This window comes from Bos mutus, chromosome 5 (genome assembly GCF_027580195.1).
Source record: "Bos mutus isolate GX-2022 chromosome 5, NWIPB_WYAK_1.1, whole genome shotgun sequence".
Classification (NCBI taxonomy): Eukaryota; Metazoa; Chordata; class Mammalia; order Artiodactyla; family Bovidae; genus Bos; species Bos mutus.
This window is the reverse complement of record NC_091621.1, coordinates 49711892-49728338: the sequence shown is the minus strand read 5'-3', so window position 1 is coordinate 49728338 and position 16447 is coordinate 49711892. Positions and strand designations below refer to the sequence as shown.

The following is a 16447-nucleotide window of genomic DNA, read 5'->3' as shown; positions in this document are numbered from 1 at the left end:
GGGCTGGAAGAAGCACAAGCTGGAATTAAGATTGCCGGGAGAAATATCAATAACCTCAGATATGCAGATGACACCACCCTTATGGCAGAAAGTGAAGAGGAACTCAAAAGCCTCTTGATGAAAGTGAAAGAGGAGAGGGAAAAAGTTGGCTTAAAGCTCAACATTCAGAAAACGAAGATCATGACATCTGGTCCCATCACCTCAAGGGAAATAGATGGGGAAACAGTGGAAACAGTGTCAGACTTTATTTTTGGGGGCTCCAAAATCACTGCAGATGGTGACTGCAGCCATGAAATTAAAAGACGCTTACTCCTTGGAAGGACAGTTATGACCAACCTAGATAGCATACTCAAAAGCAGAGACATTACTTTGCCAACAAACGTCCGTCTAGTCAAGGCTATGGTTTTTCCTGTGGTCATGTACGGATGTGAGAGTTGGACTGTGAAGAAGGCTGAGTGCCGAAGAATTGATGCTTTTGAACTGTGGCATTGGAGAAGGCTCTTGAGAGCCCCTTGGACTGCAAGGAGATCCAACCAGTCCATTCTGAAGGAGATCAGCCCTGGGATTTCTTTGGAAGGAATGATGCTAAAGCTGAAACTCCAGTACTTTGGCCACCTCATGCGAAGAGTTGACTCATTGGAAAAGACTCTGATGCTGGGAGGGATTGGGGGCAGGAGGAGAAGGGGACGACAGAGGATGAGATGGCTGGATGGCATCATCGACTCGATGGACGTGAGTCTGAGTGAACTCCGGGAGTTGGTGATGGACAGGGAGGCCTGGCGTGCTGTGATTCATGGGGTCGCAAAGAGTCGGACATGACTGAGCGACTGAACTGAACTGAACTGAACTGAACATATACTATTCAGGTTTAAATTATAAAACAAATGTTAAGCTTAACTCATAATTATTTGAGTAAGCAAAATTCTTTCCTTCTGAATGTCCAGTTCTCTTTTCACTTCCTCATCAACTGCTCTTTCAACATGTTTTCTTGCGGGGCAATTTCCCTATATTAGGCTGAGTTATTCACTTGTTCAGCTTCCCTGGTGGCTCAGCAGTAAGGAATCCACCTGCAATACAGGAGATGCAAGTTCAATCCCTGGGTTGAGAAGATCCCTTGGAGAAGGAGGAATTAACAACCCATTCCAGCATTCTTGCCTGTAAAATCCCAGGGACAGAGGAGCCTGGCAGTCTGCATTTTTGGGGGTCACAAAAGAGTCAGACGTGACTGAGCAACTAAACAATAACAATTCACATGCTTCTAGCCCAAGGAACAAGAAGAAATATAAAAAGAATGGCATTTTTAACTGCTTGATACCTTACAAAGTGGTTTCAAGGATCTCATTTGTTCCTCAAAACAGCTTTGTGAGAAAGTACAAACTGATCTACCTGTAGCTCTCCAACATCTTGTATCTTGTGCTTTTACATGTCCCCATACCTTCAGTATATATAGCTCTCAAAATGAAATACCATTAACCCTCTGCCATGTGATATACTCCTAAGCATTCTTAAAGACTAAGCTAAAAAGTTATTTATATCTTCACCAGTCTTTCCTGATTTACTAGGCAATAAGTTAGGAAAACATCCACCTTGGTCTTGACTCAACTCTGCATCACAGAATTTACAAGATAAATAAAAACAGTAACAACAAATATTCACTGAGGTGCTTACTGAAAGCCAGGCAGTGATCTAAGGACTTTAACAAAGATTAAGGTTTTTTTTCAGTGCTCCTATCACCCTAAGAGGCAAATAAGTATAATAGTACTTCTTAGCAAAAGAGGAATGGGACACTGGGGGCTGTGTGTCACAGCCAGTCAGAGGCATGCCTTTGACCACTGCATTATACTGTCCGTATCAATATACCACTTGGCAATACAGCGGTAATACACAGCAATACAACCACGTGCCATAACTGGCTTCTGCTTTGGCCTATGAGCACCTTAAATCTGAGACTATCAGAAAGCGGAGAGGGAGAGCAACAAAGGATGGAAAGTGGGAGAGAGTTAAGACCCCAAATATAACTCAGTCTCTGACACTACCTCTATTAATCATATTAGTAGCTTTAAATAAGCTATGATTTTGTTCAGAATTTATCTGGAAACAGTTAAACTGAGCTGCAGAATTTTGTTTAAATGTCAGAATACGATTCTTACTAGAAACCAAAAAGGAAATGTCTTCAAGATTTATGTCTTATTTTTTAAGTTTTCAAAGCCAGTAATTTAAAAACAAAGGTTTAATGCTGAAAATCTTGACATTAACTCAAAAGCAACTATTTTTCAATTCATTACATTTTATAATGTCATCTATCCACTTTGATGTTGCCTATGACCCACAAAATATATCCAAGGCATTTCATTAATAGCCTTCAAGAGACCAGGCACAAGATTCCAAATTCATAACACTTAGATATTACCCCTGTCAACAATTATGGTTTGCCAAAGACAAGGATGAAGAGAGGTGGGGGAGACAATTAGCAAGGACAATAGGAAAAAAAAAAAAGCAGATGCACTTCTGAACTTGCTGGTGAAAAAATTCTAAACAGGAAAACACTTTGAAAAGAAAAAAATTGTGAAATCTCACTTATGTAAAGATGAGGAACAGTAATAGAAAATTCTTATTCCCTAATCAAAACTATCCCCATTTAATCACACTAAATCATCTTGATTCCATGTATTATTCATAAGACACAGTACTTCCTTTAATACTGTGTATGTATGTATGTATTTGTGAATATATATATATATACACACACACACAATCTGTGCTTCATTATCCTTTACTAACAGCTTAATGCTTCAGAAATACAAAATAAATTACACTGATCATAGACATCTATTGTGTGCACAACTCTGGTCAGTTTCCAAGAGGTAGAAGGTCAACTCTGATCTCAAAGAAATTAAAATCAAACTGAGAGACAAAGATAAAATTAAAGTCTACGTGGATATTTTCTACACATAGACAGTAGGGGAAAAGGAAGTAGGGAAGGAGAGGGTAGGATGGATAGAGAGAGTAGCATGGAAACATATACACTGCCATATGTAAAACAGATAGTCAATGGGAATTTGCTGTGTGGCACAGGGAGCTCAATCCAGTGCTCTGAGACAACCTAGAGGGGTGGATGGTGACGGAGATGGGAGGGACATTCAAGAGGGAGGGGACATACATATACCTGTGGCTGACTCATGTTGACGTACGGCAAAACCAGCACAACGTTATAAAGCAATTATCCTCCAATAAAAAACATCTTTTTTTTAAAAAGGGGGAGGCAATGAGGTTTTTATAAGCCATAAAAAAGATTAAATTTTAAAAATCAGTCAGCACCAAGAGGTGATGGAGAAATGGACAATGGCAGACTTGTATAGTTACTTTGGAAAATAGTTTGGGATAGCCTAGTAAATTTGAGCACATATATAGCTCATAACCCAGCAATTTCACATGAGGGTATAAAACAGAAATTCTTACACAAATGCATGAGATTTTTATGTGAATGTTTGTACCTGCAATACTTAAAATAGCAAGAAAAAAGAAAAAACTGTGTGAATAAATAGGAAGTATATATGCGTCACTTCTGCTGCATACCAAATAATATAGTTGTGCGTCACTTCTGCTGCATACCAAATAATATAGTTGTCAACATAGCTAGTTGCTTTTTTCTATGAAACACCATTTTTAATGTAAAGAGTGACCAACAAACTATGGGAAGGATAGAACTGACAGTATTGGCTGCCAATGATAAAATTCAAGCTTTCAAAGGAAGGTTAGAATTTTAGAAAACTTGCACCCATCACCATGAGCTTGACACTTCTTATACTTAAAGCATACTCTGAGATTGATGGTGATATTGACAAATGTGATTTGTTTTATGTTATACAATGAAATGGGCTTCCCTGGTGGCTCAGTTGGTAAAGAATCCGCCTGCAATGCAAGAGACCACCTGCAACACAAGAGACATACGTTTGATTTCTGGGCCAGGAAGATTCCCTAGAGAAGGAAATGGCTACCCACTCGAGTATTCCTGCCTGGGAAATCCCATGGACAGAAGAGCTTACAGGGGCTACAGTCCATGGGGCTCTAAGAGTTGGACATGACTAAGCAACTAAACCACCACAATACAATGAAATGTGTTACTATTTGGAAAAAATTTGCATAATTCAGTGAACCAATATTTTCCACATCACTAATGCATATTACAAAATCATGCCCAGGAAAGATCCACTCAAAAGTCAAGACAGAAGAAAAAATTTTAATGTTACAAAGTACAAAAACTGCACTGATATGGTTTCAGATTCTACATTGAAATTAACTTTTGAGAAACTAAACTTTATCTGGTTTCAGTGTAATATCAAACAATTACAGCTACAATTATCTGAAAAGGCTTTTAAGATAGACCTCCCTTTTCCAACTACACTACATATCAATTAGACTAAATTTTCAGTTCAGTTCAGTTGAGTCGCTCAGTTGTGTCTGACTCTTTGCGACCCCATGAATCACAGCACACCAGGCCTCCCTGTCCATCACCAACTCCCGGAGTTCACTCAGACTCATATCCATCGAGTCGGTGATGCCATCCAGCCATCTCATCCTCTGTCGTTCCCCTTCTCCTCCTGCCCCCAATCCCTCCCAGCATCAGAGTCTTTTCCAATGAGTCAACTCTTCGCATGAGGTGGCCAAGTACTGGAGTTTCAGCTTTAGCATCATTCCTTCCAAAGAAATCCCAGGGCTGATCTCCTTCAGAATGGACTGGTTGGATCTCCTTGACGTCCAAGGGACTCTCAAGAGTCTTCTCCAACACCACAGTTCAAAAGCATCAATTCTTCAGTGCTCAGCCTTCTTCACAGTCCAACTCTCACATCCGTACATGACCACTGGAAAAACCATAGCCTTGACTAGACGGACCTTTGTTGGCAAAGTAATGTCTCTGCTTTTGAATATGCTGTCTAGGTTGGTCATAACTTTTCTTTCAAGGAGTAAGTTTTTTAACACACTTCAAATATATCACAACAGATTAAATGTAAAAGCAGATATGAGAATCCATCTGTCCTGTTATTTAATGAAGCTGTTAAAGCAAAGCTAACAAATTCACAATACTTTTGAACAAAAAAATTGAATAACTCCCCATTCCTCTGCCATCAAAAAGTAGAGACATGAGGGAAATAAATTAATACCAATACCTGCCCTACCTCCAAAACTATTATCTGTTGCTCATCTTTAAAGAAACAAGGTGGAAAATATTAACATTACAGAATACAGACTAAGAACAAAGACGGAGGTCTCACAGTTCCTGACTTCAAAACTTATTGAAAAATATAGTAGTCAAAACAATGTGTACTGACATAAAGAAAGATATATAGACCAAAATAATAAAAATAAAGAGCCCAGAAATAAATACTCACATACATGGTCAAACAATTTTCAACAAGCATGCCAAGACCATTCAGTAAGGGAAGGATACTCACTCCTTTCAATAAATGGTGCTAGGAAAACTGGATTTTCACATGCAAAAGAATAAAACTGGACCCTTACTTTAAAAAAATAATTCAAAATAGATCAAAGACCTAAACCTAAGTTAAAACTATAAAACTATTAGAAGAAAACAGGTGAAAAGCTTCAAGACACTGAGTTTAGCAATGACTTCTTGGATATGAAACCAAAAGCTCAGCAATGAAAGTGAAAATAGATAAACTAGATTATACAAAATTTAAAACTTCTGTGTATCAAATGTGTGATATCATAAAACAGTCCTTTGGCCTTGGTCCCCATTTCTGGATCCAGACTCCTCAACCTCAGGAATTCCCTATGATATAAGAGCAAGAAAGGTATCCTTTGTTAGTCATAAGAAGCCCTTTACAACCACCTGAGTTTGTATTAATGAGATTTTTTAGAAATCCCAAAGGATGGGGGTTGGTTGACAGGGGAACCAACCTTCAAGAAAGAGTTGGAACTTTCAGTTCCACCCTGACCTCCAGGGAGGGAAGAGGGGCAAAAGGCTGAATTAATCACTAATGGTCAAAGATTCCATCAATCACACCCACGTAAGGAAAGAAAGGGTTTTGAGACATTCCAAGTTGGTGAACACATGGAGAGCACCCAAAGAGAGCATGGAAGCTTCAAACACTTTCTCACATATCTTGCCCTACCCATCTCTTTCCTACCCACTTAAGTTATAGTCATTTATAATAAGCCAATACTCTAGTAAGTAGCTCAGTAAGTACCATGGTAGCTCAGCTAGTAAAGAATCCATCTGCAATTCAGGAGACCCTGGCTCGATTTCTGGGTTAGGAAGATTCCCTGGAGAAGGGATAGGCTATCCACTTTGGTATTCATGGGCTTCGGCTCAGATGGCTCAGATGGTAAAGAATCCGCATGCAACATATGAGACCTGGGTTCAATCCCTGAGTTTGGAAGATCCCCTGGAGGAGGGCGTGGCAACCCACTTCAGTCTTCTTGCCTGGAGAATCCCCATGGACAGTGGAGCCTAGCAGCCTCCAGGCCATGGGATTGCAAAGAGCCAGACAAGACTGAGTGACTAAGCACAGCACTAGTAAGTAAAATGTAAAAACTTTTCCCAAGTTTTCGGAGCTACTCTAGCAAATTAGTTGAACAGGAGGCTGAGAATTGGGAACCTCCCACTTACAGCCAGTTGCTGAGAAGTACAAGTAACAAGCTAGACTTTAATTGGTATCTGAACTGGGATGTGTTGGGGAGGGAGGTTCAGGGGTGCTCAGGCACAGTTCTGCAGGACTTCACCCTTACTTAATCCATAGAATGTGATGCTAGCTCCAGGCAAATAGTGTAAGAAGTGAGTTAAATGGTAGGACACACAGCTGGTGTTACAGAACTGTTGAAATATGGAACATCTATACATCTGATGTCAGAAGTGAAGCTGTATGTAGTACAGTACTGGGAGTAGAGGAGACAAACAGGAGTGTTTTTTCCTTTATAAAAAGACAGAACCAACAGAGTGAAAAGGCAACCTAAAGAATGAGAAAATATTTGCAAATCATGTATCTGATTAAAGGGTTAATATCAAAAACATAAAAAGAACTCTTACAACTCAACATCAAGAACATGAACAACCCAATTAAAATCATACAGCCAAGAAGCATATGAAAAGATGCTCAAGCATCCTAATCATTAGGGAAATACAAATCAATCATGATGAATATCACCTTAACACTCTATCAGATGGCTACTATTAAAAAAAAAAAAAAAAGAGATAATAAACAGAAAATAACAAATGTTGGCAAGGATGTGAAGAAACTGTTTAATCCTTGTGCACTGTTGATGGGAATTTAAAAGGATACAGCCACCATGGCAAAAAGTATGATGATTTCTTCAAAAAATTGAAAACAGAATTACTAGTAAGATCCAGCAATTCGACTTCTGGGTATCTACCCAAAAGAACTGAAAGCAGGATCTCAAATAGATATTTGTATAACCATGTTCAAAACAGCACTATCCAGAAAAGAAAGAGCACAAAGAAGGAAGCAACAGATGGACAATATGATATATATGTACAATGTAATATAACCTTAAGAAGGTAGGAAATTCTGACACGTTATAATATGAATGAACCTTGAGAACAATATCCTACGTGAAATAAGCCAAGCACAAAAAGACAAATACTGTATGATCTCACTCATATGAGTTATTTAGAATAGTAAATTCATAGATATAGAAAGCAGAAGGGGTTTGGGGCAGGAGATTCAGTAAATGGAGAGTTGTTTAATAATAACTGAGTTTAGTTTTACAAGATGAAAAAAGTTGGTTGCATAACAATGTGAATGTAAACAACACTAAAAAATAACACAAAATAAGCCATCCTGTACTATGCCAATATATAAACAACATACACAAGATTAGAACTTAAAATTTATAAAATCAATTCACCATTATGCATAGCTTTTAAATTCTCACCTGATTTTTTTGTGTTAATTCATTAACTGAACTTTTAAGTTTTTGTAGTTCCTGCACATACACAGCAACTTCCTGCGGGCCTTTGGCAAGTTCACTCCTCAGCTGGCTTATTACGGCCTAGAAAGGAAAAAAAATTGAGAAAACTAAAATAAAAAGGGAAACGGAAGTATTCAAAGGTTTTAAGATTATATAGATTTTTGTCACTGTTGTCACTAAACTTTAATAATTCTTAGAAATTTCAACTTGATTCTTTTTATTTTACTAGCCCTACTGCTTCCCCACATCTTTTCTGGGCTGAAAATTAGTTTTCAAAATGTATCCCAAACTTTACAACTTCATTATTTAATAATACATGAAATGAAAAGTTGGCATCCTATTTTATGCGTCTGAAACAGCAAAATGCAAACTTGAACTTACTGGCTTTAAATTCTATAATTTAATCCTTCTGCATTTAAAAAAGATATGCAAGTTATACCTACATTTTCTCTCAACTTCTATAGCACATTTCAAAATCATGTTAAATGCAAACAACCAACACAGAATTACCTTTGAAGGTGACTAATCATTTTTTTACTTTTACTATAATAGAAAGTATTTGGCCAAAAAGCTATCAAACAGAAGTTATATATAGTTTCATTAACCTAGATCTCTCTACGATCATGGATAATAGCTGGGCAATTTGCTTTAATGTGTTTAACATTTTTTAAGTGAAAATTAATGTCTATTATTAAAACAATGGGTTAATCATTTAATAAGGTAAGAGAAAGATAACCAAAGAACCTGGAAATACAAACTTATTTGAAAGCTTCAACCACTAGAGAGCAGGCGACTTGGTTTCCTGAAAGTGATGTTAATAAGAGACCTCTGTATTTCTAATATTGCTTATCAGGTTTACTTTTTACATTCTTAATGTTACAATTATCTTCATTGTCTATATTCTTCATTAGTAAATAAATTTTATATATGAATACAATAAATTTCATTTTTCTAAATAACCACATCAGCATTACCTATACTGTATATTACAAATGAGTACTTTCAAGGAAAAAAATCTAAGAAAGCCACTAATTAATGCCAGGTGATCTTCTGCTCTAGAATTTGAGGCATATTTTTGTTGTTGTTTCAAGGATTCTCACTGTAATAAGATCAAATCCACTGTAAATGGGTGAAGGTATAAAGTTTTAGAAACAAAACTAGTAAACAAGGTAGCCTAACTGAACAATCACACATTTGGGCTTATTTTAATAACCATAAACAACCGAAATCAGTGTTTTGAGTGTTTTCCAAACTGGTTTGAGGTCAACAAAAAGAGATTTCAAAAATATTTTTGGTAATGGCAACATGTCTGAGATAAGTTCATGGCCTGACCTTTTAAGGAAAACATGTATATAAAACATATTTCAAAAAAGGAAATGTTTAAATATTCATGTATTTTCAACTGTGTTCAACTTAAAGTGTATCTTAATGCTCTATCTTAAACTGATTGTGTAACCTTGAAATGTATTAGGAGTTTACTTCAACTTGCTATGGCTAACAACTTTGAATCTTAGAATTATTCTGTATTAACTTCTTGGAAGAAAAGTTGTGACCAACTTAGACAGAATATTAAAAAGCAGAGACATTACTTTGCCAACAAAGGTCCATCTAGTCAAGGCTATAGTTTTTCCAGTGGTCATGTATGGATGTGAGTTAGATTATAAAGAAAGCTGAGCACCGAAGAACTGATGCTTTTGAACTGTGGTGTTGGAGAAGACTCTTGAGAGTCCCTTGGACTGCAAGGAGATCCAACCAGTCCATCCTAAAGGAGATCAGTCCTGGGTGTTCATTGGAAGGACTGACTGAAGCTAAAATGCCAATACTTTGGCCACCTGATGAGAAGAGCTGACTCATTGGAAAAGACTCTGATGCTGGGAAAGATTGAGGGCAGGAGGAGAAGGGGACAACAGAGGATGAGATGGCTGGATGGCATCACCGACTCAATGAACATGGGTTTGGGTGAACCCCGGGAGTTGGTAATGGACAGGGAGGCCTGGCGTGCTGCAATTGGGGTTGCAAAGAGTTGGACACGACTGAGCGACTGAACTGAACAACATTATGGATGTTAATTAATATAACAGGAACAATCCAGCTACTTTAAATTACTATGCTTTAATCATTTATCACAAGAAAAATTATATTTAAATCTCTATCTTATCAAAGGAATTACTAGAGTTTTTCAAACATAATAAGTATGTACTAAAATGCAAATTTTGAGTATATTTCATTAAAAAACCATGAATCCACATTAAAGATTATAAGATTAACCATGTATAACATATATCCAGTATCTATTCTGCTGAATTCCAACATGCAAAAGAAAGAAAATGTGAAGCAAATGTATCCAAAATTATTTGTTATATCTTATAATGTATCTGTTGTACACTAAATATGTATTTTTTTTACTTGAATTTTTAAAAATATAAAAGCAAGCACTTAAAACTTTTTAATTTACTCAAGGGAAAAAAGGATGCAGGAAAAGTATACACCTAAAGATAAATTTTAGTTACAGGGAAGAGGAGAAAGAGGAATGAATTACAGGAAGCTTTCCCTCTCTACTATACACTGAGTCATTTTAACTTTTTACAATGATCATGTATTATAGCTCTATTTTTAAAAAATTAAGATTGAAGAAAGACAAAATTTCTAAGGAAATACACTCACTATTGAGATACCACTTAAGGTGAAATTCAAAAGGAAGGTTCTGCAAGCCACAGATAGTCCTCACTAGTTAACAAGACAAGCTCATCTGTGCCCAGAAGGCTTCAGCACTTGCTCTCCTTCCTCCTGGGAATGCTGTTCCCAGGTCTTCACTCTTCTTGCTTACTTCATTCTCCCATGTATCCTCTTTGAGGATACCTTTCCCTGATCATCCTACCTAAAACTGATCCACATTATTGCCAGCCCCACTACTGCCCATATCCTGCTTTGTTTTTCCTCGCAGCACTTACGATTAGCTGACGTCCTACTGCGAGCTGGTTTATTTCACATTGTTTGGCTTCCAAAAGGAATATAAGCTTTACGACAGCAGGCACTGTATCTTATTCACTGTTCTATTCCCCATATGTATACTAGCTGCTTTCACTCAGGCATTCAAAAAATACTCACTAAAGAGAGGAATGATTCTCCTAGAAGTTAACAGATACTTGCAAAGTATCTCTGCACATGGAAACAGATATATAAGACCCTATAAAATAATGTGCATTTCAGAATTTCAAATTACAAAATAATTAAGGAAAGATATTTCAAACTTCCTGCTAGTGCTTTAGGATTATAATTACTGTCCTAATGGCCAAATACTTTTAGTAAATAATCATTTTAAAGATGGTTAAAATTTGGCTTGATTAATAAAACAAAAAGGAGCATATATTTGAAGTTTGAGATTGTCTTAAAATACAAAATTGCCATATGGTGCTAGAAGGTACTATATTAAAAACAGTACTAATATTAAAAGCCTTCCAAAAAGACATTACCTCAAATTTAAGCATCTCCATTAGAAAGCAGAAAAAATAAAATAAAATGATGGATGAAACATGGAAAACAAAAACTGACAAAAGTATACATTGAACATACAATAAAAAGTACAAACACACTTCTAAATCTAATCTTACACTAGCAAATCTTTAAAAGATATTTAAATGCTCTCTTTAATAACCCTGAATGAATGTAGTATTTATTCCATCTCTTTATAACCTTTTTAGTTTTAAAAATTAGGATTCAAATGAAGATATTTGGAATATAAATAAAATTCGTCAAAAATCATTTCCATTAAAGACAACACCAAGTATAAGTTAGTTTTACAGCTCTGACATTTTTCAATAATGCAGATTTATAGGAATAATACTTTTATTAACCTTAATTTCTGATGTAAAGAAAAGTTAATTATTTAAAAATACTTTTAAATGCTTTAGAATGAGTTATTTTTCCATATGCTTTTAAAAACAGTTAGATTTTTAAAATGACAAGGAAAATTCATAGGTTATATTTTTAATGAAAGGAATGGAACATACTTAATGTATATCAGATTATGTATCTTGAACCTTGACTAGAAATACAAAACAAATCATTGTATTTTTAGTTTCTTTAATTCTTTTTACTGTTTTATTTCTGACGTCAATGTTTAGGTTCAGAAAAGCAGTAATACATGAAATATTTTTTTCTTTTAGTTCTTTAGCTTATGTAATTCACTAACACACATAATTGAGAATAAATAAAACTGAATTTTAATAAAATACACACCATATACTAAGGAGTAAGTAGAAGCTAAAAATACAGTAAAAAACAAATGAGATGGAATATTTAGACAGTCACTTTTTCATATGGAAATGGTATGGGACACAACTCAAAAGTATTTTAACTTATACTCAATACAAATATACAATATGTCAAAATGCAAAAAGTAGTAACAGTAAGTATTAGGTTATGATTAATAACACAAATTTACTTCTAACACAATCACCAGACCACCAAAAATGGGAAACGACATGATACAGAAAGACCTGAGCTTCAAGACAGATTTGAGTTCTAATCCTAACTTCTTTACATTAGGTGCATGAACTTGAACAAGTTATTTAATCTCATTGAAGCCCAGATTCCTTAAATATAAAATAAACTTAATACTTAACTTACAGGGTTAAAAGAAATTTCTAACCTAGCATTTGAATGGGATTTTTTCCCATGAAACTTCTTTGATTCAGCCTCTCCTAGATTACACTTTAGGAGATTTTTATTGGCTTTGATAAGTTCATGAACTCCCTAAAATACTTTGAAAATTTGTGGGACTTTTATTACTGGGCTACAAAGATCATGTTTGGGAAATCTGCACCTGAAGTTCATCAACTTAAAAGTCTGAAATGTTAACCATTACAAAGACTCACATGCCTATGTGTGTTGTACCATAAACTTTCACCAATCCTCCAATGATAAGACATAGGAGAAAGTAATAAAAGGAAGATACGGATTATCCATAATATTTGTACTCCATAATTCATTAATAATTATGAATAGTGGTTTTTAGATAATCAGCTGAAAAAATCTGAGATGCAAGTTGAAATGTCACTATAACTTGACTTTTTAGACCAAAAACATGAAAAACACAGGTCTGTATCATATAAGGGAGCTTAAGAACTATACACAGTAGTAGTTATAATAAAAATACCTATGATATAGTAAAGACAAATGCTAGCATTTTTAAGCAAATATATTTACTACATATCCTAGAACTTGTCATATGCTGACAATTATATAAGGGACTGACAGATAAAAGTCATGTAATAAATAGAAGAGCTGAGAATGTTTATCCTAAAAGAAAAGAAAATTCAGGGTAAATATGAACAGTCATCAAATATTTCATGTGGAAAAGAACAATTTATTCTGGGTCTGGAACCAGTACATGTAAATTACAGGGAAACAAATGCCAACTCAATGGAATGGCTGACTTAGGAAGAAATATACAACCCCCACAACACATAGCAAGAGTTGCAGATCATTTATCAGAGACCTATAAAGGGAATTCCTGGATGGAGGGTTAGACTAGAAGATTTTTAAGACTTCCTTCAACCACATAACTGAATAATTGATAAATTAAAACCAAGTCTAATGGATAATAAGTCTTAAATATTTTTTCTAAGCAACATAAGTAATACAAATGAAGAAAACGAAATCGTACTTCCTTTACCCCTACCAAATTGAAATAAATTACTACTTATTAATCTGGAGCAAATTTAAATATAATTTCTCTACAGTATACATTATTTATTAAACAGAGTAATATTCCTTTATGCAAACATTCTTCTCTAAGTGTCCAACTTCATAAAGCAAAGATAAAATACTATCAGCCTATATTGACTATATACAGATATTATTGAGACCAGATGAAAGAAAGGCAAGTAGTGTTTGAGTCACTTAGAAAAATGCTGGCTTCACTCAACAATGCACATTAAATAAGTTAACATCAGTCTTATTTAAGTGCACTAAACTTCATTACCTCTGAGTTAGTATATTCTGTTTGTAACTTTTTGCACTCATCTTTGAGTTTTTCAGATTCTCTCTCACGTTCCAAGGTCATGTTATCCATTAGTGTTTGAACTTGGACCAGTTCTTTCTTTAATACAGCAACATCTTCTATTCCAGGTCTCTGAAGCTGTGAAGCAACATATTTTAATTAAAAAAAGAAAAAGCAAAACAGTGAACTATTTAGTGAACACACATTTTTAAATAACACATATTTTTTAAATAGCTTTACTACTAAGAAATAAAAAAAATCTTTTAACATCAATTACTAGATTCCAAACATTGAACACAGATGTTCTCCCCCAACAATCTTTATCCTTTTTTCATAGAGCTAAATAAGAGCTTTCTCTCATATTTAACAGTATTACCACTCAAGGTACAAAATAGCAAATACACAATTATCCTTAGTGCTTTAACTGCTTTCCTTTCCTTCACAAACTACACCCACTTATAATAACAATCTCTTGTTAATGCTAAATCCCTTCATTTTTTTATCCTATGAAACTGGTAATAAAATGAAGGAGCAGATATAAGCATAGAGAAGGCAATGGCACCCCACTCCGGTACTCTTGCCTGGAGAATCCCATGGATGGAGGAGCCTGGTGGGCTGCAGTCCATGGGATTGCTGGGGGTGGGACACGACTGAGCGACTTCACTTTCACTTTTCACTTTCATGCATTGGAGAAGGAAATGGCAACCCACTTCAGTGTTCTTGCCTGGAGGGTCCCAGGGACAGGGGAGCCTGGTGGGCTGCCGTCTATGGGGTCGCACAGAGTCGGACACGACTGAAGCGACTTAGCAGCAGCAGCAGCAGGGTTTGTTGCAGACTGAATCTAACTGATTCACATATTCATATGTTTACTGAGTGGTAAATAAAGGGCAGAAAGGAAGCAAGGACAGATCCAAGATAGTTAAGCCTGGGGAGAGGGTTAAAAACATATGGTATCAATGACAGAAATATGACAACCTGATGTTATACTTGTTGAATTTGAAATGAAAGCTGGAAACGCAATTAGGAGTGCCCTTGTTGTTGTTGTTCAGTCACTAAGTTGTGTTCAACTCTTTATGACCCCATGGGCAGCAACCTGCCAGGTTTCCCTGTCCTTCACTATTTCCCAGAGTTTGCTCAGATTCGTATCCAGTGAGTCGGTAATGCCATCTAACCATCTCACCCTCTGCTGCCCTCTTCTCCTTTTAGAAGTGTCGGGATTTATAAAACTAAAGTTCAAGGTAAGATCAGAGATGCAGATATGGAAACTACCAAAAACGACAGGTGACATTAAAACAAAAACAATAAAAATGTTCATGCCATAAATAATGTATCATAAAATTCCATTCTTATTTTAAAAATCATATATAGTGTACACACACACACACACATATATGTAGGTGGTAAAACTACAGGGAATTTTTATTTCCTCCATTCTATTCAAACTATACTTTTAAAAATGTTTCATCAGCATATGTATTTCATTTATCAATTTCAAATAAGGTACATTCTAATAAATGGTTTCTAAATTACCAGTTCAGTCTTTAGATCTTGAATCACAGCTGCTTCTTTGTTTAATTCTTCTGTTAGATGTGTCACTTGCTGTTCAGCAGCTTCTCTAAGACTCCTTTCTTCATCATATTTTGACTTTATATCTAATTAAGAAGTTACATAGATGACATGACATTAACTCTAGAGAAGATAAGTTATACATTCTTGTATATCCAGTGCCTATCTAAATACCACTCTAATTCAAATTCACATTCCTTTGATGTACACAATAAAATTATACTTCTGATGATATTCAATGATAAACTTAAATGATCAAATGTCTTTGTCTACATAAAATCTACTCGATTACTAAATTAGCATTTTAATGTATACTCAATCACATAATATTTTTACCTAAATTTCACCTAAAAGCATGTATGTAGCTGAAAAAATTACATGCAATTGCTAGCATGACCAATTAAATCTATACCATATTATTTAACCTCTTCAAAATGTTACTTGTCAATCTTTAACCATACCACAAAAGAAACCATCTTCTCTAAAATTCAAGAAGAATTTTACAGGGAAAATCAGTTCTTCAAAGGGAGGAGGTAGGAGAACAAATAAAATAACTAACACAGCAACTCTGTTATCATTAACGCCAGCAATCACCACGATAGTCTATAACAAGTGCTTTATCACACTAATAAAATACAGTTTATCTATAGAATATACAATGGCAAAAAGGTAATGAGACTGATTTATTGAATAAAAATAATTCTGATTTAATTTACCTGCAATTTCAGTAGCAAGTTGGGCTGCTTTCTGTTCAAACAAATCTTTCATTTGTTTAATATTAAAATTTTCTGTTTGGGCTTCTTCTAATTGTTGTTCCAAAGACTGTAGTTCTACAGAAAAGTAGTTATTCAAATACAATGTGAATTACATTTCCTAAACTGTTATTACTTATAATCATTGTAGGAGTTAAAAACAATCAACATGATC

The 16447-nt window shown here is 35.3% G+C and overlaps 1 protein-coding gene across 2 annotated transcripts in view; it reads right to left on the bottom strand.

Annotated features, from left to right (window-relative positions):
- EEA1 (early endosome antigen 1) overlaps positions 1-16447 on the bottom strand; it is a 130555-nt gene that overhangs the window by 58734 nt on the left and 55374 nt on the right. For both annotated transcript variants that reach the window (XM_070370926.1, XM_070370927.1), the window contains 4 exons: positions 16237-16350; positions 15485-15606; positions 13937-14092; positions 7915-8031 (listed from right to left, as the gene is read on the bottom strand). In XM_070370926.1, coding sequence (XP_070227027.1) covers positions 7915-8031; positions 13937-14092; positions 15485-15606; positions 16237-16350 — 509 coding nt within the window. The remainder of the gene's footprint in view (positions 1-7914; positions 8032-13936; positions 14093-15484; positions 15607-16236; positions 16351-16447) is intronic.